This window comes from Myotis myotis, unplaced genomic scaffold (genome assembly GCF_014108235.1).
Source record: "Myotis myotis isolate mMyoMyo1 unplaced genomic scaffold, mMyoMyo1.p scaffold_m19_p_22, whole genome shotgun sequence".
Classification (NCBI taxonomy): Eukaryota; Metazoa; Chordata; class Mammalia; order Chiroptera; family Vespertilionidae; genus Myotis; species Myotis myotis.
Window position 1 is genome coordinate 553,111 of NW_023416327.1, and position 24,035 is coordinate 577,145.

The 24,035-nt window shown below is 60.2% G+C and overlaps 1 protein-coding gene across 3 annotated transcripts in view; it reads right to left on the reverse strand.

Annotated features, from left to right (window-relative positions):
- The window catches only part of ARNT2 (aryl hydrocarbon receptor nuclear translocator 2), a 79,655-nt gene that overhangs the window by 6,126 nt on the left and 49,494 nt on the right, over window positions 1-24,035 (reverse strand). For all 3 annotated transcript variants that reach the window (XM_036355491.1, XM_036355490.1, XM_036355492.1), the window contains exons 9-14: window positions 13,198-13,274; window positions 8,440-8,574; window positions 7,431-7,505; window positions 4,596-4,747; window positions 2,630-2,702; window positions 1,140-1,263 (exon numbers count right to left, since the gene is read on the reverse strand). In XM_036355491.1, coding sequence (XP_036211384.1) covers window positions 1,140-1,263; window positions 2,630-2,702; window positions 4,596-4,747; window positions 7,431-7,505; window positions 8,440-8,574; window positions 13,198-13,274 — 636 coding nt within the window. The remainder of the gene's footprint in view (window positions 1-1,139; window positions 1,264-2,629; window positions 2,703-4,595; window positions 4,748-7,430; window positions 7,506-8,439; window positions 8,575-13,197; window positions 13,275-24,035) is intronic.

Genomic DNA, 24,035 nt, shown 5'->3' on the forward strand with positions numbered 1-24,035 from the left:
CCAGGACACGGCCCCCCACCTGGGCCAGGACACGACCCCCCACCTGGGCCAGGACACAGCCCCCGCCCCCACCTGGGCCAGGACACAGCCCCTGCCACCTGGGCCAGGACACAGCCCCCCACCTGGGCCAGGACACAGCCCCCCACCTGGGCCAGGACACAGCCCCCCCCCACCTGGGCCAGGACACAGCCCCCCCACCTGGACCAGGACACAGCCCCCCCACCTGGACAAGGACACAGCCCCCCACCTGGGCCAGGACACAGCCCCCCCACCTAGGCCAGGACACAGCCCCCCACCTGGGCCAGGACACAGCCCCCCCACCTGGGCCAGGACACAGCCCCCCACCTGGGCCAGGACACAGCCACCCACCTGGACCAGGACACAGCCCCCCACCTGGGCCAGGACACAGCCCCCCCCCCCCACCTGGGCCAGGACACAGCCCTCCCACCTGGGCCAGGACACAGCCCCCCCCCCCACCTGGGCCAGGACACAGCCCCCCCCCCCCACCTGGGCCAGGACACAGCCCTCCCACCTGGGCCAGGACACAGCCCCCCACCTGGGCCAGGACACAGCCCCCCCCCCCCACCTGGGCCAGGACACAGCCCCCCACCTGGGCCAGGACACAGGTGATGTGTAAACACACGGGAAGCGACATTTCCCTACAAACAGCCGAGAGGACCCAGCTCGCACTGATGGGAAGTTCCGGGTTCGTACCCCAAGTCCACAGCAGGCCCGAGTGTCTGCCGAACTGGTTGGATTCTGTTATTTTTGTCATCGGTTGGAAAGACGCGGTTTTAACAGCGGTTCTACCCGGGCGGGGGGACGGAGGGTCACTTTCCTCTCCCTTTCAAGGCCTACCTCTGTTTGAAAACGGGGTCTTCTCCCCGTGAGGGGTTACGCTGAGGTTTTTATTTTTATCTTTTACGGGGACACCCTTCAGCTTAAAGCGAAAGCGCACCCCCGACCCATCGTCAGAGCTCGCTTAGGGGACGGGGGGGGGAGAGGCCAGGCCGGGGGGTGACAGGCCCAGCCCCCCCACCCCTGCTCCGTCAGTGGGCGCTCCCCGTCCGGGTCCCGGCCCTACGGGAGGCTGCTCTGTGTCTCTCCGGGCCAGGCAGCGACCATGAACCCACACTTACAGGCTCCGATCCCCGCGAACATCTCCGCGAAGCGGGGGTCGCGCTCCTGGGAGAAGAGGGCGTCGGCCTTCTCCACGGCCTTCCCGGCCTCGTGCACGCCCGCCGGCAGGCTGGGGACGGGGACCTGCTCGCACACGGAGACCGCGGGAGGCTCTGAGCGGCCGCCGGCCGCCCACCAGCCCCCACCCCCCTCCATCCCCAGGGCCCCGTCTCGGGGGCCACGGGTCACAGGAAGGACAAGGGGGTCACACGGGTGACTCAGAGGAATAAAAATAAGCAACGCCCTCTCTCGGGAAAAGTGCATTTAAAGTTTAAATTTTTTTAAAATATATTTTTATTCCTATTATTTTTGAAATGTTTTTGTTGATGTCAGAGAGGAAGGGAGAGAGAATCACGGATCGGCTGCCTCCTGCACGCCCCAACTGGGGATCCAGCCCGCAAATTGGCCATGTGCCCTTGACCGGAATCGAACCCGGGACCCTTCAGTCCACAGGCCGACGCTCTATCCACTGAGCCACACCAGCCAGGGCAAAATATATTTTTATTGATTTCAAAGAGGAAGGGAGAGGAGAGAGAGAATCATGGACCGGCTGCCTCCTGCACACCCCACACTGGGGATCGAGCCCACAACCCGGGCAGGTGCCCTTGACCAGAATCGAAACCTGACCTCCTCGCCGAAACCGGTTTGGCTCAGTGGATAAAGCGTCGGCCTGCGGACTGAAGGGTCCCGGGTCCGATTCCGGTCAAGGGCATGTACCTGGGTTGCGGGCACTTCCCCAGTGGGAGGTGTGCAGGAGGCAGCTGATCGATGTTTCTCTCTCATCGATGTTTCTCTCTATCTCTCTCCCTTCTCTCTGTAGAAAATCAATAAAATAAAAAACAAAACAAAACAAAACAAAAAACCTGACCTCCTGGTTCATAGGTCGATGCTCTACCACTGAGCCACACCAGCTGGGCAAAGTTTAAATTTTTTTTTTTTAATTCAGCGCTTTTAGATAGAGAATGGGGGGAAAGAGAGAGAGAGAAACATCAATTTGTAGCCCTGGCCGGTTTGGCTCAGTGGGTAGAGCGTCGGCCTGCAGACTGAAGGGTCCCGGGTTCGATTCCGGTCAAGGGCACGGACCTCAATCCCAGGGTTACAGGCTCAATCCCGGGCCCTGGTTCGGACACGGGCAGGAGGCGACCCATCGATGTGTCTCTCTCACATCGATGTTTCTCTCTGTCTCTCTCTCTGCCTCTTCCTTCCACTTTCTCTAAAAATCAATGAAAAAAAAATAATACCCTCAGGTGACAATTAAAAAAAAAGAGAGTGGCAGGGGCCCCGGGGGCACTCAGACCCCTGCACTGTGAGGCCCCAGGCGACCGGTGGGAAGAGGCCAGGCCAGGGGTGACACATGCAGGGCGCCACAGCACCTGCTGGGTGAGGGGCGGAGCCGAACTGAGTCCCGCCCTCAGCCCCGGCCCGGGTTGGAGGCCGGTCAGACACTCACCTGTGCCAGGTCGTAGGAGGAGAGGCCGTCTCTCTGGTGCACCTCCAGCTCCGCCTGCTGCTGCTGGAGCTGCCTGCGGACGGACAGACGGACGGACGGACAGACGGTCACTGCCTGGCCGGCCGCCCTGCTGCCCGGGGGCGGGGTGGGGCGGGGGCAGTGTCTCCAAGATCAATCATTTAAAAAATATATTTGTATTGATTTCAGAGAGAGAGAGAGAAGCATCCATGATGAGAGAGAATCATGGACCGGCCGCCTCCTGCACGCCCCACACTGGGGATGGAGCCCGCAACCCCGGCCGGTGCCCCGACCGGGAATCGAACCCTGACCTCCTGGTTCCTAGGTCGATGCTCAGCCCCTGAGCCACACTGGCCGGCCAGGCTCCTCCCCGACTTTCCCTAACGAGGCTGCCCAAGGCCAGGGAAGGTCAGTGAGGACTGGGGTACAGGGCCGGGCTGTGGGCTCAGGGCCGGCACTGCCCTCTGCTGTCCACAGCCGGCACCTCCCGGCCTTCCTTCTGCCCAGCAGCCCTGGGAGAGAGTGGGGTGCGGGCTCCCCCGCCAGGCACCCCGCATGCACGACTGTGGGAGCGCAGACACGGGCGGAGCAGGCAGCTCTCGCCGACACCCCGTCCGTCACACACACGGGCACCGAAGGGGGGACGTTCTGGATCAGTGCCCGGGCCCGCAGGCGTGAAGAGGGGCCCGCCTGTTCCCACGGCTCCTGCACGGGCAGCGAGGGGCTGTGACAGGCGGCAGGAGCCTGGGGGTGGGGACCCGGCGGCCTGAAGGGGTGCCCGCAGGTGGGGGGGCATGTCCCCCTCCTCCGGGGCCCCCAGGCCGCTCCTGGCTCCACGGGGCGTGAGCACCGAGGGCCTGGAGGGAGCGGCCTCCCCCTGCAGGGAGCCACCTGAGGGCGGAAAGGGGGGACAGAGAGGGGTCCACGGGGGCCTGGGAGACCCCAGGACCCAGCCAGAGTGAGAAGAAAGCAGGGCAAAGGTTGATGGTCGACCTGTGAACCAGGAGGTCAGGGTTTGATTCCCAGTCAAGGACACAGGCCCGGGTTGTGGGCTTGATCCCCAGTGGGGGGCGTGCAGGAGGCAGCCGGTCGGTGATTCTCTCTCATCATCGATGTTCCTCTCACTCCCTCCCTCCCCCTTCCTCTCTGAAATCAATGAAAATCTCTATATATAAAAAGCCAGCAACTGGACCGCTGTAAGGACCAGAACAACCGTCTCTATGATGCCCACTGTGGCCAGCGAACCTGTCGGATCTGGGGTGTGGACGGCCAGCCAATCTCCCACGGTCCCTCCCCCCAGCTGGCCCCGCCCCTGATCACCCCCCCACCCCAATAGGGGGCAGGGCCCGCTGGCCAACCTCCTGCAGCCCCTCCTCCCAGCTCGCCCCTACCCCTGATGGGCCCCCACCACCCCAATCGGCCTGCAGCCCCTCCCTCCGGCCAGCTTTGCCTCTGATCACCCCCCCCACCCCAATAGGAGGTGAAGTTGGCCCTGGCCGGTGTGGCTCAGTGGGTGGAGCATCGGCCTGCGGACTGAAGGGTTCGATTCTGGTCAAGGGCACACGCCCGGGTTGTGGGCTCCATCCCCAGTTGGGGGCCGTGCTGGAGGCAGCGGATGGATAAGGGGGAGCCGCGGAGACCCTGGGGGGCACCATGTCGATGACTGGGCAGCAGAGAGACCACGTGTCCCCGATGTGCCCGCCCCCAGGCCCTAGAGCTCTCGCTGTCCTGCCGACTCAGTGGGACCCAGAGCCCAGGCAGCACCCTCAGGCGATGGGAGGCGGACGGGGCCGGGGGGCAACCAGGGCCCACTGTGCGGGGTGGGGGGGTGTGGTGGGGGGGTCCTCCCTGGGCCTGGGGTCTGTGGACCTGCCAGTGAGGGAGGGCCCACGTCCGGTCCCGCTCGGCGCCTGCAGGGGAGGGGCCGCGGGGAGGGAGCGGCACGCACTTGACGTTGGTGTTGGTGCAGATGAGGTACTCGATCTCGTCCGAGTACGGGTTCTGGAAGGTGAAGCTGCTGGTGCGCAGCAGCAGCCACTCGCGGTTCTTGGTGCGGAACCGGTACATGACGGACAGCACCTGGCCCTTCAGCTTCACCACCTACGGGGGCGGGGGCGGAGTCAGCGGGGGGGCGGGGCGGAGTCAGCAGAGCCGGGGGCGGAGTCAGCGGGGGGGCGGGGCGGAGTCAGCAGGGCCGGGGGCGGAGTCAGCGGGGGGGGCGGAGTCAGCGGGGGGCGGGGCAGAGTCAGCGGGGGGCGGGGCAGAGTCAGCGGGGGGAGGGGACGGAGTCAGGGGGGGGCAGGGCGGAGTCAGTGGGGGGCGGAGCGGAGTCAGCGGGGGGAGGGGCGGAGTCAGTGGGGGGGTAGGGCGGAGTCAGTGGGGTGGGGGGCGGAGTCAGCGGGGGGGTAGGGCGGAGTCAGTGGGGTGGGGGGCGGAGTCAGCGGGGGCGGGGCGGAGTCAGCGGGGGGAGGGGACGGAGTCAGGGGGGGGCAGGGCGGAGTCAGCGGGGGGCGGGGCGGAGTCAGTGGGGGGCGGAGTCAGCGGGGGCGGGGCGGAGTCAGTGGGGTGGGGGGCGGAGTCAGCGGGGGGGTGGGGCAGAGGGGGGGTAGGGGGGGACAGACGGGGTGAGGCCAGGGGGGCTCAGGGCCGGCCATCGCAGCCAAAGACTAAGGCCACGGAGGTCAGGGTTCGAGTCCCGGCCGGGGCACAGGCCCGGTCCGGGGTCCATCCCCAGCGGGGGGCCTGCAGGAGGCGGCCGGTCCGTGATCCTCTCATCACGGATGCTTCTCTGTCTCTGTCCCTCTCCCCGCCTCTCTGACATCATCAACAATGAAAAATAAAACAAAACCCGCTGGACTGGGGTCCCGGGCGGGGCAGGCACGCTGTCACCAAGCTCAACATTCCTCACGCCTGACCGGGGCCTCGTGCTTGTGTTCAAGGGCCCACCCAGCGCCTTCGCGCTTTTGCGAAAATAAGCCACTTCCCCTTGTCAACATCTGTCCCCACCGCTGTCGGCGGCCGGAGCCCGGAGAACACGGACCCGGGGCAGGCACTCGGGGTGTCCCGCGCTGCTCGGCTCCCCCGACACCCCCGCCCCCCGACCCTGTGACCCCGGAGTGTGGCCTTCGCCTCCCCCAGCCGGACGATGGGGAGGCGGCTCACGGCACAGGAGTTCCCGCAGCCGGACGCCAGCGGGACCCCATGTTAAATGCCTTCCTTCTCTTTCCAGAACCACCCGGGTCGGACCGCGCCGGCCCTTCCCTTCCTGGGGCCCGAGGGGAACGTGGGGGCTTCAGGGATCTGCCGTCTCTCTCCCCACAGGGGCCCCGGGCTCAGGAGGGAGCGGGTGACCCCCAGATTCAGGGACGTTTCCGCAGAAGGGTTTCCCCTCGTGCAGCACACAGTAGGCGCTCAGCAAACAGCAGCTAAGCCCTGGCCGGTGTGGCTCAGTGGGTAGAGCGTCGGCCTGCGGACTGAAGGGTCCCGGGTTCCATTCCCGTCAGGGGCACGGACCTCGGTTGCGGACTCCTCCCCGGCCCAGGCCCTGGTCGGGGCGCATGCAGGAGGCAACCCATCGACGTGTCTCTCTCACATCGATGCTTCTCTCTGTCTCTCCCTCTCCCTTCCACTCTCTCTCTAGAAATCAATGGAAAAATATCCTCACGCCCTGGCCAGTGTGGCTCAGTGCATAGAGCGTCGGTCTGCGGACTGAAGGGTCCCGGGTTCGAGTCCCGTCAAGGGCACAGGCCTGAGTTGCGGGCTCGGTCCCCAGTGGGGGGCGTGCAGGAGGCAGCCAATCCGTGATTCTCTCTCATCATCGATGTTTCTCTCTCTGAAATCAATAAAAATGTATTTTAAAAACTATATCCGCAGGTGAGGATTAAAAAAAAAAAAAACAGCGGCTAATAATGACGACGGTCACGATGCAGTCATGGGGGGCAGGGGGAGACCCTCAATCTCTCCCCAAGGCACCCCTCACCCAGCAGCTGCCTCCTCCTCAGATGCCACCACCCCTGCCAACCGCCCGCCTCCCCACCTCCCTCTGGGGGGTCAGAACAGCCCCCAACAGGCCTTCTCCCTCTGACCCCCCTCCCCCATTTCTCCTCGGCACACCCGGCTGCCAGCACCGTTTCTCCAGAGAACACGGCCCTGCCTGAACTCCAGGAATCCTCACTGACGTGACCCCGGGGGGAGTCTAGTCTTATTTTTTAAATATATTTTTATTGATTCCAGAGAGGAAGGGAGAGGGAGAGAGAGAAACATCCATGATGAGAGAGAATCACGGACCGGCCGCCCCCTGCACGCCCCACACTGGGGATGGAGCCCCCAACCCGGGCCTGTGCCCTGACCGGGAATCGAGCCCTGACCTCCTGGTTCCTAGGTCGATGCTAACCACTGCGCCACACCAGCCCCATTTCATCCCCCCCCCGCCCCGCTCCCCTAGGCCTCCCAGAAGCCGGCGACCTGCACACACGTATTATTCTCCCCACGGCCCTCACCCTTGTCACGTCTGGGGGTGCCCCTCTTGGGGAAGATCCTCCCATTCCTCCCAGGCTCACCCACCAGGACCCCCCCCCCCGTGACCCCCATCCTCTGCCGTTGTCTGTGACGCGGTCACGTCCTCCTCACGGGTCTGTCCCCCCTAGAAGGGCGCCGTGAGCTCCCTGGCGGTGGGCCCCCGACCACCAGGCGCGCGTGGGGCTGGCGCCCTGCAGGCCACATCCGCGTGGACCCGGCTCCTGCCTCCTCCCCGTCGCCCGGCAACGCCCCGGCCCGGCGGTACCTGCTGGAAGCTCTCCCGCAGGTGGCTCTGGTCCTCGGAGTGGCAGAATTCCAGGATGTCCTTCCCCAGCAGGTCCTGAGGGGGAGACGCGTTAGCAGCCCCGGGCCCCTCTCCTGGCGTTTGCGTGTCCCTGTGAGGGGCCCGGCCGGTGTGGCTCAGTGGATAGAGCCTTGGCCTGCGGGCTGAAGGGTCCCGGGTTCGATTCCCGGTCAAGGGCACGGACCTGGGTAGCAGGCTCCTCCCCCGCCCGGGCCCTGGTCGGGGCGTGTGCAGGAGGCAACCCATTGATGTGTCTCTCTCACATCGATGTTTCTGTCTGTCTCTCCCTCTCTCTTCCACGCTCTCTAAAGATCAATGGGAAAATATCCTGGGGTGAAGATGGACAAAAAGAAAACAACAGCCCTGACTGGTGTGGCTCAGTGGATAGAGCGTCGGCCTGCGGACTGAAGGGTCCCGGGTTCGATTCCGGTCAAGGGCATGTGCCTTGGTTGCGGGCACATCCCCAGTGCGGGGCGTGCAGGAGGCAGCTGATCGATGTTTCTCTCTCATCGATGTTTCTAACTCTCCCTCTCCCTTCCTCTCTGTAAACAATCAATAAAATATATTATCGCTGCGAGAGCAGCGCTCACTTCCACCCCCCCACCCCGCACGCCGTCTCTAACTCACGCCAGGATGCGGGGGGAACGGGTGAGCATCGCCGACCCCGCCGCCACCACGAAGCGGCTGCTGGACCCCAACCCAGGCCCTGTGGCCTCACCCACTGACCAACACCAGCCCCATTTCATCCCCTCCCCGCGCTATCCACTGAGCCACACCAGCCAGGGCTCCAACTTCCACTGAGGGACACGGGCTGTGCCGTGGGCCCCACACCACGTGACTGAGTTGTGTCCCGAGCGAAGGAGACGAGGACGTTGTAGGGGGGACCCACCTGGGGCTGGGGGGACCCACTTGGGGCTGGGGGTGACCTACCTGGGGCTGGGGGGACCCACCTGGGGCTGGGGGGACCCACCTGGGGCTGGTAGCCGATGACGCTGATGCAGCGGGGATCCACGAAGGTGATGACCCCATCGGCGTTGTGGCGCGACAGGAACTCCGTGGGCACCGCCATCCCGCTCATGTCCATGCACACGGGGGAGCTGGTCACCTGCCGGGGGCGGGGGCTGCGGTGAGGAGGCTGGGCCGGAGCCGGAGCCAGGAGGAGCCACAGGGATGGGGGCCGGGGATGGAGCCGGAGCCGGGAGGAGCCGTGGGGACAGGGGCCGGGGACGGAGCCAGAGCCGGGAGGAGTCGTGGTGACGGGGGCCGGTCCACAGAGCCGTCCATGCGCTCAGCCCAGCGAGTGTAACACCAGCGTGTCAGACCCGTGGCCCGCGGCCCACAACAGATGTGTTTGCGGCCCCACCAATGTAAGGGTACGTGAGGAACGTGTTAATAAAAACTTCATCACTTAATTTTTGTAATATCCTGTTGTCCGTTATCTATGCTAATAAAAGGGTAATTAATATGCTAATTAGACCGGGAGACCTTCCGGACGTCCTTCTGGACAAAGCCATGGTGGCGGGGCCGAGGCAGAGGTGGTTAGGGGTGATCAGGCCAGGAGGGGGGGCAGTTGGGGGTGATCAGGCTGGCAAGGGGGCAGTTGGGGGCGAGCAGGCCAGCAGGTAGAGTGGTTAGGGGTGATCAGGCCGGCAGGCAGGTGAGCGGTTAGGAGCCAGTGGTCCCGGATTGCGAGGGATGTCCGACTGCCGGTGTAAGCCCGTTCCATGTGGGATTGAGCCTAAACCGGCAGTCGGACATCCCCCGAGGGGTCCCAGGTTGGAGAGGGTGCGGGCCGGGCTGAGGAACACCCCTCCGGTGCACAAATTCCATGCACCGGGCCACTAGTGTATATATCAAAGCCTAAGCGACCGAACAACCCAACAACCAGGCAACCGGTCACTATGACGTGCACTGACCACCAGGGGGCAGATGCTCAACACAGGAGCTGCCCCCTGGTGGTCAGCGCGCTCCCAGAGCCAACCTCCTACGGTCCCTCCCCCTGGCCGGCCGGCCCCATAGGCCCTGATCACTGGCCAGGCCGAGGGACCCCACTCGTGCACGAATCTGTGCACCGGGCCTCCAGTTATTAATAACGAGCTACAAGGTTCGCTAACGGCTGATGACTGTCATCGTGTTGCATTCATTTCCCTTCTGCGCCTTACGTCCAGGCGCACCGTCTCTCCCACTGACACCGGCAGCGAAGGTTCCGGCAGCCGGTGGCCGCGTCCTTGGTCTGGGACTGACCTGCTTGGTGTGGCAACAGGAAATACCTCGCTTCCGGAGAACGAGAGAAATAGGTTTATCTGTGTGACGCTTATCCATTTGTGCGGTTAGTGTCTGGTGAGTTCATGTTCAAGGAAAAGTATTAACTTTTATTAAAACGTTCTGTTACTTTATGTGAACAATGACTCGTTTATCTCAGCCCTTTGCATTCAGCACGGCTCCATCGAAACAAACCTGCGTTTCTATGAAAACGGAAGCTTTTGTCTTTTTGCGGCCACGTCCACGCAAACCGTGTTCATCTGGCCCGTGTCCGCCTCTGAGTGTGACACGCTTGGTCTAAGCCAGTGGACGGCAAACTCATTAGTCAACGGAGCCAAATGTCAACAGCACAAAGACTGAAATTTCCTTTGAGAGCCAGATTTTTTAAACTTAAACTATATAGGCAGGTACATTGTTATTCACTAAATTAGGGTCCTCCTAAGGCTTAGGAAGAGCCACACTCTGGCTAAGGGGCCAGAGAGCCACCTGTGGCTTGCGAGCCACGGTTTGCCGACCACGGGTCTAAGATATTCCAAAGCCCGGATCACGCCTGAGACCGGGGTGGGGAACGTCTGGCCCGAGGGCCGTATAAAGTCCCCTAAATCATACGCTGTGGCCCTGCCAAGGCATCAGGGGTGAGTTTATTAAAAGTTTGAGCAAATAGAGCTGGCTGATCTTTACGCTGATACTCTAGTGTGGCCCAAGAATCTACACTGATAAAAGGGAAATATGCTAATTAGACCGGATGTCTTCTGGATGTCATTCCGGACGTCCTTCCTGACAAAGCCGGGGCCCAGGCGAAGCCACCCGGGGTCCTGGGTGTCTGCCATCGGCCGGAGGAGGGAAGCCTGGGTCCCGGGTGCCGGAGGAAAGCCGGTGCCAGCAGCCGGGGGAAGGAAGGCCTACTCTTGCACGAATTTTCGTGCATTGGGCCTCTAGTGACGTTATCAATATCAAAATGGACCCAGCCAGTGGGGCTCAGTGGTTGACCTAGGAACCAGGAGGTCAGGGTTCGATTCCCAGTCGGGGCACAGGCCCGGGTTGTGGGCTCAATCCCCAGTGTGGGGCGTGCAGGAGGCAGCCGGTCCATGATTCTCTCTCGTCATTGATGTTTCTCTCTCTCTCAGTTGGGGCATTCTTGAATATTTTCAGTGGAAAATTCTCACGAAGAGTGGTTTTAAAGTTGGTCAGGGCTGCCACTTCGGGAAAACATTTTTTTAAAAAATATACTTTTATTGATTTCAGAGAGGAAGGGAGAGAAACATCAATGATGAGAATCACAGATCGGCTGCCTCCTGCACACCCTCTACTGGGGATCAAGCCCACAACCCGGGCATGTGCCCTTGACCAGGATTCAAACCCGGGACCCTTCAGTCCCTGGGACCCCTCCATCCACTGAGCCACATTTTTTTATAGACATGTGGGGAAGGTCCAAAGCTTGTGTCTACAGGCGCGTATGGCGTGCGACGGGTTAAAAGGGGTCCAGTGGGAAGCGTCTGACAATCTGAACGAACTCATGACTGGCCGGGACCCTATCGGCGAACGGCCTTGTGGCAGGGGCGGGGACACTGACCATGACCAGGGGCAGGAAGACTCGGCTCTGAGCCAAGAACCGTGCAGGCGGGCAGACGGACGGGGCTGAACAAACACCACCATCAAAGGTGATAAGACTCAGCCCTGGCTGGTGTGGCTCAGTGGATAGAGCGTCGGCCTATGGACCGATGCCGGGAGCCGGTCCATGCTTGCTGTTTCAAGGGACCTGGCATACATGGCATATTGTTCTTAATATCTTTGCTCACCTTCTTGGCACTATGTGTTTTAACCAAGGTCACTGAGAAAGGTTTCCCCAGGTAGGGATTTTCCCCTGAAGTTAGGGAGGGAATAAAACCCCTTAACTAAGTGCCAGGCGGGTAATTAATCACTTTAACTACGAACAATCATGCTTAAGCTACATAATCTTTACTCCCTGGAATGGAGATAAGAAACACCCTAACCTTTGGAATAGAGATTGATAGGATTGGAATCAACTGGTATAAATACAGATGTAACAAGACAACAGGACACAGAACCTAGACACAGAACCTAGACACAGAACCTAGACACAGAACCTAGAGACAGAACCTACACAGACCTAGAGACAGAAGAACTTCGCTGGAGAGAACATGGCAAAAGATCCTGGCCAGAAACTGGCCACAGAACCTAGAGACAGAACCTAGAGACAGAACCTGGCTGAAGAACCTAGAGACAGAACATGGCAAGAGAACCTGACTAGAACCTGGTGACTGAACCACGCTGGAGAACCTGGACAGAACCTGGCTGGAGAACCTGGAGAACCTAGCAAGAGAACATGGACACAGAACCTGGCTGGAGATCCTAACCAGAACTTCGCTGGAGAACCTAACCAGAACTTTGCTGGAGATCCTGGCTAGAGATCCTGGCTAGGCTGCTGATCAACTGAACGCTGTCTCCGTGTCATTCCTTCTTCGCCGACTCCGTCCACACCTTTGGGGACCCCTGGACCCGCTGGGGTTGGACCCAAGCAGACCGAAGGGTCCCAGGTTCGATTCCGGTCAAGGACACGGGTTACTTCAGCTGCAGGCTCCTCCCCGGCCCGGGCCCTGGTCGGGGGCGCGTGCAGGAGGCAACCCATCGATGGGTCTCTCTCACATCGATGTTTCTCTCTGCCTCTCCCCCTCCCTCCCCCTCTCCCTAAGAGTCAATGGAGAAACATCCCCGGGGGAGGATCAACAACACACAACAGAGCAGATGGCAGCGGTCAGACGCCGGCCCAGCCACTGAGGGGGGACACCCATGGTTCTAGACCTGCGGTTCTCAACCTGGGGGTCGCGACCCCTTTGGGGGCCGAACGACCCTTTCACAGGGGTCGCCTCAGACCATCGGAAAGCACATCTATAATTGCATATTGTTTCTGTGGTTCATCACTATGCTTTCATGATGTTCAATGTGTAACCATGAAAATGCATCCTGCATATCAGGTATTTACATGACGATTCATCACAGCAGCAACATGACAGCGATGAAGCAGCCACGGAAATAACGTTATGGTCGGGGGTCCCCACAGCATGAGGAGCCGTATGAAAGGGTCGCGGCGTGAGGAAGGTTGAGAACCGCTGCCCTAGACCCAGAGGGAGCCCACGATGACACACAGGGAGGGTGTGAGCAGGACCGGACGGGGCAGCGAGCACGCACGTGTGTGGGGGACGGAGTGACCCGGCCCCGGGTGTGACGCGTGTCTGCAGGCCCCCGCTCCCAGCTCCCTCTGCTCCCAGCCCAGCCTCGCCTTCTCCCAGAGCGAGCACCGGGCCCCGGACCCCGTCCTGAGCCCACGGGAGCCCGGGCGCGGCCCCCAGACCCGCGGGCCGCCCCCCCCCCGCACCCCGCTCCCCCCGGCACCATGCCGGGCCCTCGAGGGGGCGAGACGGGCCGAGCGAGGGGCGCCTCTCACCTGCAGCCGGCCGATGGCCACCAGGCAGTACTTGCTGCCCTGTCCCACCTCGGCATCCTCCTCGGGGATGGTCATTCCTGGAACGGGAGAGGCGGGCGTCAGGCACACGGGCGCCCCGGGCGGACGGAGAGGGGGCGAAGGTGCCCCGTGATTTCGCTCCGGCCATCGGAACGCGGGTCCAGGGCTGGCCTCTCGGGGCCGGTGTGTGAGCCGGACAGCCAGCCCCCCCCCCTCCCCCCCTCTCTACCTGGGATCTTTATTTATTTTTTATGTATTTTATTGTGTGGTTTTTTTTTACAGAGAGGAAGGGAGAGGGATAGAGAGTTAGAAACATCGATGAGAGAGAAGCATCCATCAGCTGCCTCCTGCACGCCCCGCACTGGGGATGTGCCCGCAACCCAGGTCCGTGCCCTTGACCGGAATCGAACCCGGGACCCTTCGGTCCGCAGGCCGACGCTCTATCCACTGAACCACATCGGTCAGGGCTCTTTATTTTTTTTAAATATATTTTTATTGATTTCAGAGTTGGGAGGAGGGGGATGGACATCCATGATGAGAGAGAATCACGGATCGGCTGCCTCCTGCACGCCCCACACTGGGGACCGAGCCCACAACCCGGGCCTGTGCCCTGACCGGGAATCGAACCCTGACCTCCTGGTTTATAGGTCGACGCTCGGCCCCTGAGCCCCGCCGGCCGGGCTGCCCGCCGTCTTTCGATAACTTCGCGGTGCCTGTCGCCTGCACGTGTGGGCGAGGACGCAGAGGAGGCTGAGGAAGATGAAATGCGAGCGATTCCTTTACGCATTTGCAAAACCGGCCGGAAGGCCAGGTCAGAGTGCGGCCGGGAGGTCGGCCACGTGTGACCCGGTTTCTGAGCACCTACTAAGCGCCCGGCCGACTTTCTGCTGGGGACCAGGGCCTTTGCCGTGGCAGGGATCCAGCGCCCCCCCCCCCGGGGGGCTCACGGCGGGCGGGGGAGGGACTGTCAGGATGCCATCTGGTTAGTGTTAGGGCCGGGGAGGGGCGCGCGGCCAGGGCCGGACGCCAGGGCCCGGAGGGCCGGGCCGGGAGGGGCCGCTTCCTGGCAGGGACGGGGCTTATCTGAGCGGTTTTTAATAGGAACACGAGCCCTCTGGCCATGGGAGCGAGATTGCGACGATTCCCCGGTGGGTCTCCCAAGCCCCGTGGGCCCTTCCTTAAACCACCTTTGCTTGGGGCCGGAATAAACCTAAGTAAGACACACACACACCAAGTGGAACTAGAAACTGCTATTCGGGAGGGAATTCAGCACCAGCCAGAAACGCTTCTCAGGCCCTGGCCAGTGCGGCTCAGTGGATAGAGCCTCGGCCTGCAGACTGAAGGGTCCCGGGTTCGATTCCGGCCAAGGGCACGGACTGGGGTTGCAGGTTCCCCAGCGCCGGTCAGGGCGCGTGCAGGAGGCAACCAATAGGTGTGTCTCTCTCATATCGATGTTTCTGTCTGTCTCTCCCTAAAAATCAATGAACCGGTGTGGCTCAGTGGATAGAGCATCGGCCTGCAGACTCAAGGGTCCCGGGTTCGATTCCGGTCAAGGGCATGGACCTGGGTTGCGGGCACATCCCCAGTAGGGAGTGTGCAGGAGGCAGCTGATCGATGTTTCTCTCATCGATGTTTCTAACTCTCTCTCCCTCTCCCTTCCTCTCTGTAAGAAATCAATGAAATATATATTTTCAAAAAAAATCAATGGACAACTATCCTTGGGTGAGGATCAAAAAATAAAAGAAGAAGAAGAAAGAAAGAAGGGTTTCTCGGAGCCTCACACGGGGTCGCCCGGGGGGAGTCTAACCCGGGACTCACATCCTCACATGGGAATGAAGACACATTTTCCCCCGATTCCGCCAAGTGGGAAAAACTCCACCTCCGCCACGAGGAATCCAGGCCACTGGTCCCCAGCACCCGCCCAGCGTCCTCTCTGGGGATCGCAATCATTTTAGGAAAAAAAAAAAAAGTTTCTTTGGCCAAATGCGTTTGGGAAGCACAGTTTAAACAATAATAGAGAGGGAACTGTGGCTCAGGGGTGAGCGTCGACCTGTGAACCAGGAGGTCAGGGTTCGAGTCCCGCTCAGGGCACAGGCCCGGGTTGTGGGCTCGATCCCCAGTGGGGGCCGTGCAGGAGGCGGCCGGTCCATGATTCTCTCTCATCATTGATGTTTCTCTCTCTCTCTCTCTCTCCCTTCCTCTCTGACATCAATAAAAATAGATTAAAAATAAATCCTTTCAAAGACCGAGCAAGACCCTACTGCACCCCACCATCATTTTCCGGAACAATCTGAATCAGAGAGGAAGGGAGAGGGAGAGAGACAGAGAGAAACATCCATGATGAGAGAGAATCATGGACCGGCCGCCTCCTGCACGCCCCCCACTGGGGATGGAGTCCCCCCTGGGAATCGAACCGTGACCTCCTGGTTCATAGGGCGACCAGACACTCAACCACTGAGCCACACCGGCTGGGCGCCAGCATTCTCTTTTAAAAAGCAAACGTCAACATCTTGCCCTGGCCGGTGTGGCTCAGTGGATAGAGCGTCGGCCTGCGGACAGAAGGGTCCCGGGTTCGATTCCGGTCCAGGGCACAGGCCCGGGTTGCGGGCTCCGTTCCCAGTGGGGGGCGTGCAGGAGGCGGCCGATCCGTGATTCTCTCTCATCATGGATGTTTCTCTCTCTCTATCCCTCTCCCTTCCTCTCTGACATCAATAAAAAATATATAAAAAAATAAAATCGTTTAAAAAAGAAAGAAGTGTCACTGCCCCCCGGCCGGCGTGGCTCCGTGGCTGAGCGTCGACCTACGAACCAGGAGGTCACGGTTCGGTTCCCGGTCAGGAAGTGATGCTTCTACCTCTTTCTCTCTCTCCCTTCCTCTCTGAAATCAACTTTAAAAATAGTGTCATTGCTAAAAAAAAAATTAAACAGGAACCCTGAAGAGCAGGTTGCGATTGAGCAACTCTCCAGGGATTTGTAAGAAAAGAACCAGGATATTGGAGCCAAACTGTCCGTGGCAGGAACAACAGATCCGAGAAATCGAGAACGGGCTCCCGGGGCGAGCGGAGCCGGCTGGGGACAAATCCACCCCCCCCCCCCGGCCACCCCCCTGCACAGAGGGGCCTGAGCCTGCCCACAGGGGCCCGGCCCAGCACCGGGTAAGATGCACGCAAACAGGTCCTGGCTGGTGTGGCTCAGTGGGCAGAGCGTCGGCCTGCAGACTGAGGGGTCCCGGGTTCGATTCCGGTCAGGGGCAGGTGCCCGGGTGGCGGGCTTGATCCCCAGCGGGGGGTGTTCAGGAGGCAGCCGATCCATGATTCTCTCTCATCACGGATGCTTCCATCTCTCTCCTTCTCCCTTCCTCTCTGAGATCAATAAAAAAAAAAAAATGCGTGAACACAGACCCAGCCTATACCTCCCTGAGGGAACCTCTGAACTCCCAGGATAAACTCCACACGACCCACGAGGGTCGCGGAGGGAGGAAAGGAAAAGGAAGCTGGTCTCGGCTCCCGGCTCCCCCCCAGCACGGGCCTCTGGGGGTGTCTTGGGCGCTCTTCTTCTTCTTTTAGGGGTTCTTCTTTTGACTCACACTCTCCACGGCGCTGACGGAGAACCCCTCGCCCAAGGGCCCTCCTGCTGCCACACAAGAGCCTCCTCAATGTTGGAGGGACCACAAGGTGAAGCACCCATTCACCTCCTTTTTATATAAATACTAGAGGCCCAGTGCACAAAATTCGTGCATGGGGGAGGGGGGCCCCTCAGCCCGGCCTGTGCCCTCTCGCAGTCCGGGAGCCCTCGGGGGATGTCCGCCTGATGGCGTAGGCCCGCTCCCCTAAGCTGGCAGTCAGACATCCTGAGCGCTGCCATGGAGGCGGGAGAGGCTCCCGCCACCGCCGATGGGCTGGCCAGCCGTGAGCCCAGTGTTAAGTGTCTGCCCCCTGGTGGTCAGTGCACGTCATAGCGACCGGTCGTTTCGCTGTTTAGGTCGATTTGCATATTAGCCTTTTATTATATAGGATGTTTTGTTTTTTGTTTCTATTTCAGAGAGGGGGATAGAAACATCAATGATGAGAGAGAATTGGTGATCGGCTGCCTCCTGCACGCCCCGCGCTGGGATCGAGCCCGCCACCCGGGCCTGTGCCCTGACCGGGAATCGAACCCTGACCTCCTGGTTCGTAGGTTGATGCTCAGCCACGGAGCCACGCCAGCCGGGTGAGGAAGGATTTTTTCAACCTGCAAATTCCTGCCTCTTGTGTACGTTTGTGCTTCAGCTCCGATGTTACTCTGCCTGTCAGGTTCTCAGGGACGGTGTCGGCCAGAGTGTGGGAGGGAGACGCCCACCGGGACCCTCCCAGCTCACGGAGGCTCCTGCCTGCGTGCTCCCCTGAGTGCGTGCCTGCGCTCTGCCCCTGACCCAGGGCTCAGCAATGACCTGCACGCCTCCCCGTCTCCTCCAGTGGGTGGTGAGCTCCCTGCGGGCGGGCACCAGGCCAGACTCGCTCTCAAATCCCTTGAGCCTGGGAAGTACCTGGGCCCCGGCAGGTGCTCACAAGTGTTTACGGAAGGAAACGTGAGCCTGGGCTGGTGTGGCTCAGTGGCTGAGCGTCGGCCTATGAACCGGGAGGTCAGGGTTTGATTCCCGCTCAGGGCACAGGCCCGGGTTGCGGGCTCCATCCCCAGTGTGGGGCGTGCAGGAGGCGGCCAATCCATGGTTCTCCCCCATCACTGATGTTTCTTTTATTTTTAAATATATTTTTATTGATTTCAGAGAGGAAGGGAGAGGGAGAGAGAGAGAGAGAAACACCTGTCATGAGAGAATCACGGACCGGCTGCCTCCTGCACGCCCCACACTGGGGATGGAGCCCGCACCCGGGCCTGTGCCCTGACCGGAATCGAACCTGGGACCCTTCAGTCCGCAGGCTGATGCTCTATCCACTGAGCCACTCCAGCCAGGGCTCATCACTGATGTTTCTCTCTCCCTCTCTCTGAAACCAATAAAAATATATATTAAAAAGGGGGGGGGGACGTTAGCATGGCATCGCCCTGCCTGAGAACAGGGGGTCAGAACACCCTACACCCACCACCCTCCACCGTAGGAGCTGAGGCCGTGGCTTCGGGGTCTCCCTAGGACAGCGGTTCTCAACCTTCTGGCCCTTTCAATACAGCTCCTCATGTTGTGAACCAACCCATACAATTGTTTTCGTGGCTCCTTCATCACTGTCATGTTGCTCCTGTGATGAATCGTCACGTAAATATCTGATCTGCAGGACGGGCTGAGGCGACCCCTGTGCAAGGGTCGTTCAACCGCCAAAGGGGTCGCGACCCACAGGTTGAGAACCGCTGCCCTCGGACATCCCTGTGGGCCGCAAGCAGAGACGAGGCCGGCTGTGCACACGCTCCACCGGCCAGGGCCAGGGCCGGGGTTTGTGGGGGAGGTGGGGGGGAAGAGTGGGGGCTGGCGCCAGCAGGCCCCAGGCACCGCCGTGTGAGCTGGCGGCCTCCTTCCGGACAAGCAGCCTCTGGCGATTTCCGAACGAAGGAAAACAAACACACCATGTTCGACAAGCCCCTTGGGAGCAGCTCATGGAGGGGCTGAGCCGCCTGGCGAACCAGCAGCCCCAACCCCATCAGGCCGCTGGCTCTCGGCGGCCGGGGCTTCCTGGGGGGTGCGGGTGGCGGGGGTGGGGGGGTGTCACACACTCCTGGGCCAGCGCCCCTCCCCGGCCCGACGCTGGCCGTCCCGGGCAGCCCCACTGCCAACGAAACGGAGATTTTCCACGGATGTTTAGGGGATCAACCCAACAGAGCGGATGCCAGCTGCTGGGAAAGAGGCCTCGTCACGGAAACCAGCTCCAGGCTGAGGGTCAGCCTGTGCTATGCAAGGTGCTGGCGGAGGCCGCCCCTATCTCCAGATGGTCACAGACTCCGGGGGGCCGGCCGCACCCCACAGCACAGGCAACACGGCCGTCATGGGGGACTTCCTCCCCAGCATGTTGAATGGACCGCACATGTTCCTTCAGGCTGAGCCCATTAAGGGTCAGACACGGGCAGGAATGGCCTGGGGCCGTGGCCGGCAAACGTGGCTCGCGAGCCACAGGCGGCTCTCTGGCCCCTTGTGCTTGGCTCTTCCTAAGCCTTAGGAGGACCCTCATTCAGTGAATAACCATGTACCTGCCTATATAGTTTCAGTTTAAAAAACTTGGCTCTCCGAAGAAATTTCAATCGTCATCCTGCTGGTGTTGGGCTCTGCTGACGAATGAGTTTGCCGACCACTGGCCTGGGGAACTCTTCTTCTGCTTTTTTTTTCTTCTTCTTCCTTTAGGGATTCTTCTTTTGCTCACACGCCCCCCAACATGCTCAGAATGAAGCCGATGTCGGGAGCCATATAAAATGGGGTGAGGCTGCCCCGGCCGGCTTGGCTCAGTCGGTTTGAGCATCGTCCCGTGCACTGCGAAGTCCCAGGTTCGATTCCCGGTCAAGGGCACGTGCCCCGGGTTGCGGGCTCGATCCCCAGGGTGGGGCGTGCGGGAGGCCGCCGATCCGTGTTTCTCTCTCATCGTGGATGTTTCTCTCTCCCTTCCTCTCTCTAAAATCAACAAAACCTATTTTAAAAAAATAAAAATAAAATGCTGCCAGGCTCCCTGGGAAGGCCACGGTGTCCCAGGAGGGGCTTCCGAAATATACCGGAATTCTCCGCGATGTGTATGTTTTTTAAAAATATATATATTTTATTGATTTTTTACAGAGAGGAAGGGAGCGGTATAGAGAATTGGAAACATCGATGAGAGAGAAGCATTGATCAGCTGCCTCCTGCACACTCCCCACTGGGGATGTGCCCGCAACCCAGGTACATGCCCTTGGCCGGAATCGAACCTGGGACCCTTCAGTCCGCAGGCCGACGCTCTATCCACTGAGCCACACAGGCCAGGCCTCTCTGTGCAGGGGGAGGGGGAGGGGATTGGTCTAGATCAGCGGTTCTCAACCTTCCTAACGCCGCGACCCTTTAAGACAGTTCCTCATGCTGTGGGGACCCCCAACCATAAAGTTATTTTCGTGGCGACTTCATCGCTGTCATGTTGCTGCTGTGATGAATTGTCATGTAAATACCTGATATGCAGGATGGATTTTCATTGTTACAAATTGAACATCACGAAGGCATAGTGATTCATCACAGAAACAATATGTAATTATATGTGTTTTCCGATGGCCTTAGGCGACCCCTGTGAAAGGGCCGTTCGACCCCCAGGTTGAGAACCGCTGGTCTAGACGGTTCCAAGTGACGGCTGCTCCCAGCCGGCTCCGCTCGCCCCCGGAGCCCGTTCTCGATTTCTCAAATCTGTTGTTCCTGCCACGGACAGTTGGGCTCCAATTTCCTGGTTCTTTTCTTACAAATCCCCGGAGGGCTGCTCAATCGCAACCTGCTCTGCACGGTCCCTGTTTAATTTTTTAAAGTTGATTTCAGAGAAGAAGGGAGAGGGAGGAAGAGGTAGAAACATCACTTCCTGACCGGGAACCGAACCGTGACCTCCTGGTTCGTAGGTCGACGCTCAGCCACGGAGCCACGCCGGCCGGGGGGCAGTGACACTTCTTTCTTTTTTAAATGATTTTAATTTTCTAATATATTTTTATTGATCTCAGAGAGGAAGGGAGAGGGATAGAGAGAGAGAAACATCCATGATGAGAGAGAATCATGGATCGGCTGCCTCCTGCACGCCCCGCACTGGGGATGGAGCCCGCAACCCGGGCCTGTGCCCCGACCGGGAATCGAACCCTGGCCTCCTGGTTCGTAGGTCGATGCTCAACCACTGAGCCACGCCGGCCGGACCCTAATAATCTTTCTACGAGGCCCCTGCTGGCTCTGTCCCTTCCGCTCACCTTCCGAGGAGCCCAGGGTCGCCTGAGGCTATTTTAAGCCAGGCTGGAGCTTAGGAAAGTTCATTTTTCCCTGAGCAAGTCATTGTTTACACGTCAGGGTGCTGAGCTCATGAGCCGGCGAGGGGGACAGCATTCCTGGTGGCCGTTAACGAGCCATCGCGGAGGCAGAAGTGAGGTGCCGCCCAGAACTCTGGATCCCATGACCTCACGGCGGGGGGAGGGGGGGGGGCGGGGCGGGGGGGAGGGGAGGGGAGGAGGCGGTAAGAGCACCAGCGACCTCGTTTCAGCGCTCAGCGCAGCGGCCTGATGACCGTCTCCGCCATCCTAAAACTCTTCCAGCCCCGGCCGGTGTGGCCCAGTGGTTAGAGCGCCGGGCCTGGGACTGACGGGTCCCGGGTTCGATTCCGGCCCAAGGCACCTGCCTGGGTTGCAGGTTCCCAGGCCCTGGTCGGGATGCGTTCAGGAAGCAACCGATGGATGAGTCTCTCTCACATCGATGTCTCTCTCTCTCTCTGTCTGTCTCTCTCTCTGTGTCTCTCCCTCTCCCTTCCACTCTCTCTAAAAAAAATCAATAGAAAAATAGAAAAATAGGCTCAGGTGAGGATTAACAGGAATAAAAAATTTCCACGAAAATAAAATAAAAAAATGGCTTTGGAAATTCTGGCAAGAAATGCTTCCATCGACCCATCCATCCCTTAGGTCTGCTGTTTGTGTGGCCTGAGCAAGAGTTCCTTCCATCTTTCCTTCCTCCTTCCCTCCCATCCCTCCCCCCTCCCGTCTGCATGAAACACCTACTAAGCGCCAGGCCGAGCTGAGCACCGGGCTGGGGAAATGCATGAAGCATGAGGGTCTACATCAGGGGTGGGGAGCCACGCTGAGCATCGACCTGTGAACCAGGAGGTCCAGGTTCGATTCCCGGTCAGGGCACTTGCCCAGGTTGTGGGCTCCATCCCCAGTGGGGGGCGTGCAGGAGGCAGCTGATCCATGATTTTCTCTCATCATTGATATTCCTATCTATCTCTCCCTCATCCTCTCTGAAATCAATAAAAACCTGTACTAATAAAAGGGTAATATGCTACTTAGACCAGACATCTTCCAGACAATCTTCCGGACGTCCTTCCGGACAAAGCCACGGTGGCGGAGCCGAGGCAGAGGAGGTTAGGGGCAATCAGGCCGGCAGGGGAGAGCAGTTAGGGGCAATCAGGCCGGCAGGGGAGAGCAGTTAGGGGCAATCAGGCCGGCAGGGGAGGGCAGTTAGGGGCGATCAGGCCGGCAGGGGAGGGCAGTTAGGGGCGATCAGGCCGGCAGGGGAGGGCAGTTAGGGGCGATCAGGCCGGCAAGGGAGAGCAGTTAGGGGCAATCAGGCCGGCAGGGGAGGGCAGTTAGGGGCGATCAGGCCGGCAGGGGAGGGCAGTTAGGGGCGATCAGGCCGGCAGGGGAGGGCAGTTAGGGGCGATCAGGCCGGCAGGGGGACAGTTAGGGGCGATCAGGCCGGCAAGGGAGAGCAGTTAGGGGCAATCAGGCCGGCAGGGGAGGGCAGTTAGGGGCGATCAGGCCGGCAGGGGAGGGCAGTTAGGGGGGATCAGGCCGGCAGGGGAGGGCGGTTAGGGGCGATCAGGCCGGCAGGGGAGGGCAGTTAGGGCAGTGATGGCGAACCTATGACACCGTGTCAGAGGTGACACGAGAGCTCATTTTTTTGGTTGATTTTTCTTTGTTAAGTGGCATTTAAATATATAAAATAAATATAAAAAATATAAGTCTTTGTTTTACTCTGGTTGCAAATATCAAAAAATTTCTATATGGACACGGCACCAGAGTTAAGTTAGGGTTTTTCAAAATGCTGACACACCGAGCTCAAAAGGTTCGCCATCACTGAGTTAGGTGGATCAGGCCAGCAGGGGAGAGCAGTTAGGGGCGATCAGGCCGGCAGGGGAGGGCAGTTAGGGGCGATCAGGCCGGCAGGGGAGGGCAGTTAGGGGCGATCAGGCCGGCAGGGGAGGGCAGTTAGGGGCGATCAGGCCGGCAGGGGAGGGCAGTTAGGGGCGATCAGGCCGGCAGGGGAGGGCAGTTAGGGGCGATCAGGCCGGCAGGGGAGGGCAGTTAGGGGCGATCAGGCCGGCAGGGGAGGGCAGTTAGGGGCGATCAGGCCGGCAGGGGAGGGCAGTTAGGGGCGATCAGGCCGGCAGGGGAGGGCAGTTAGGGGCGATCAGGCCGGCAGGGGAGGGCATCAGCCAGGCAGGCAGAGTGGTTAGGGGTGATCAGGCAGGCAGGCAGGAGAGCAGTTAGGAGCCAGCGGTCCTGGGTTGCAAGAGGGGTCCTGGATTGGAGAGGGTGCGGGCCGGGCTGAGGGATCCCGCCCCCACCCCTCCACCCCCCACCCCTGTACAAATTTCGTGGAGCGGGCCTCTAGCATATTATAAAAATAAGAACGGCATCTTGTGTTTATGTTGCCTAACCTGCTACTGCTTTAAAACTTCCGGGTACTTTGCGCCTCATTCCTACGTGCCCCCTGAAGCAAGCTCACCTCACGGCTGCCCCGCATTCCACGGGATAGAAGTTCCAGGCTATTTTTTAAATACATTTTTACTGATTTCAGAGAGGAAGGGAGAAGGAGCGAGAGAGAAACAACACCCCCCACTGGGGATGGAGCCCGCAACCCGGGCCTGTGCCCCGACCGGGAATCGAACCCTGACCTCCTGGTTCCTAGGGCGGCGCTCTATCAACTGAGCCACGCCGGCCGGGCCGGGCTACTTTTAACCGTAACTCCTCTCTCCCTGAAGTCTAGATGAATTCAGAGTTCTCCTTAGGATGGATCCCTACCAGTGGAATTTCTGTACGTTCAGAAAGGCAGAGTTTAAGGCGCTGAACACACACAGTAGAGCTGCTGTCCAGAAGGTCTGTGCTGGTGTGTCTTCCCACCAGCAGGACGTAAGTGTGTCCGTTTTTCT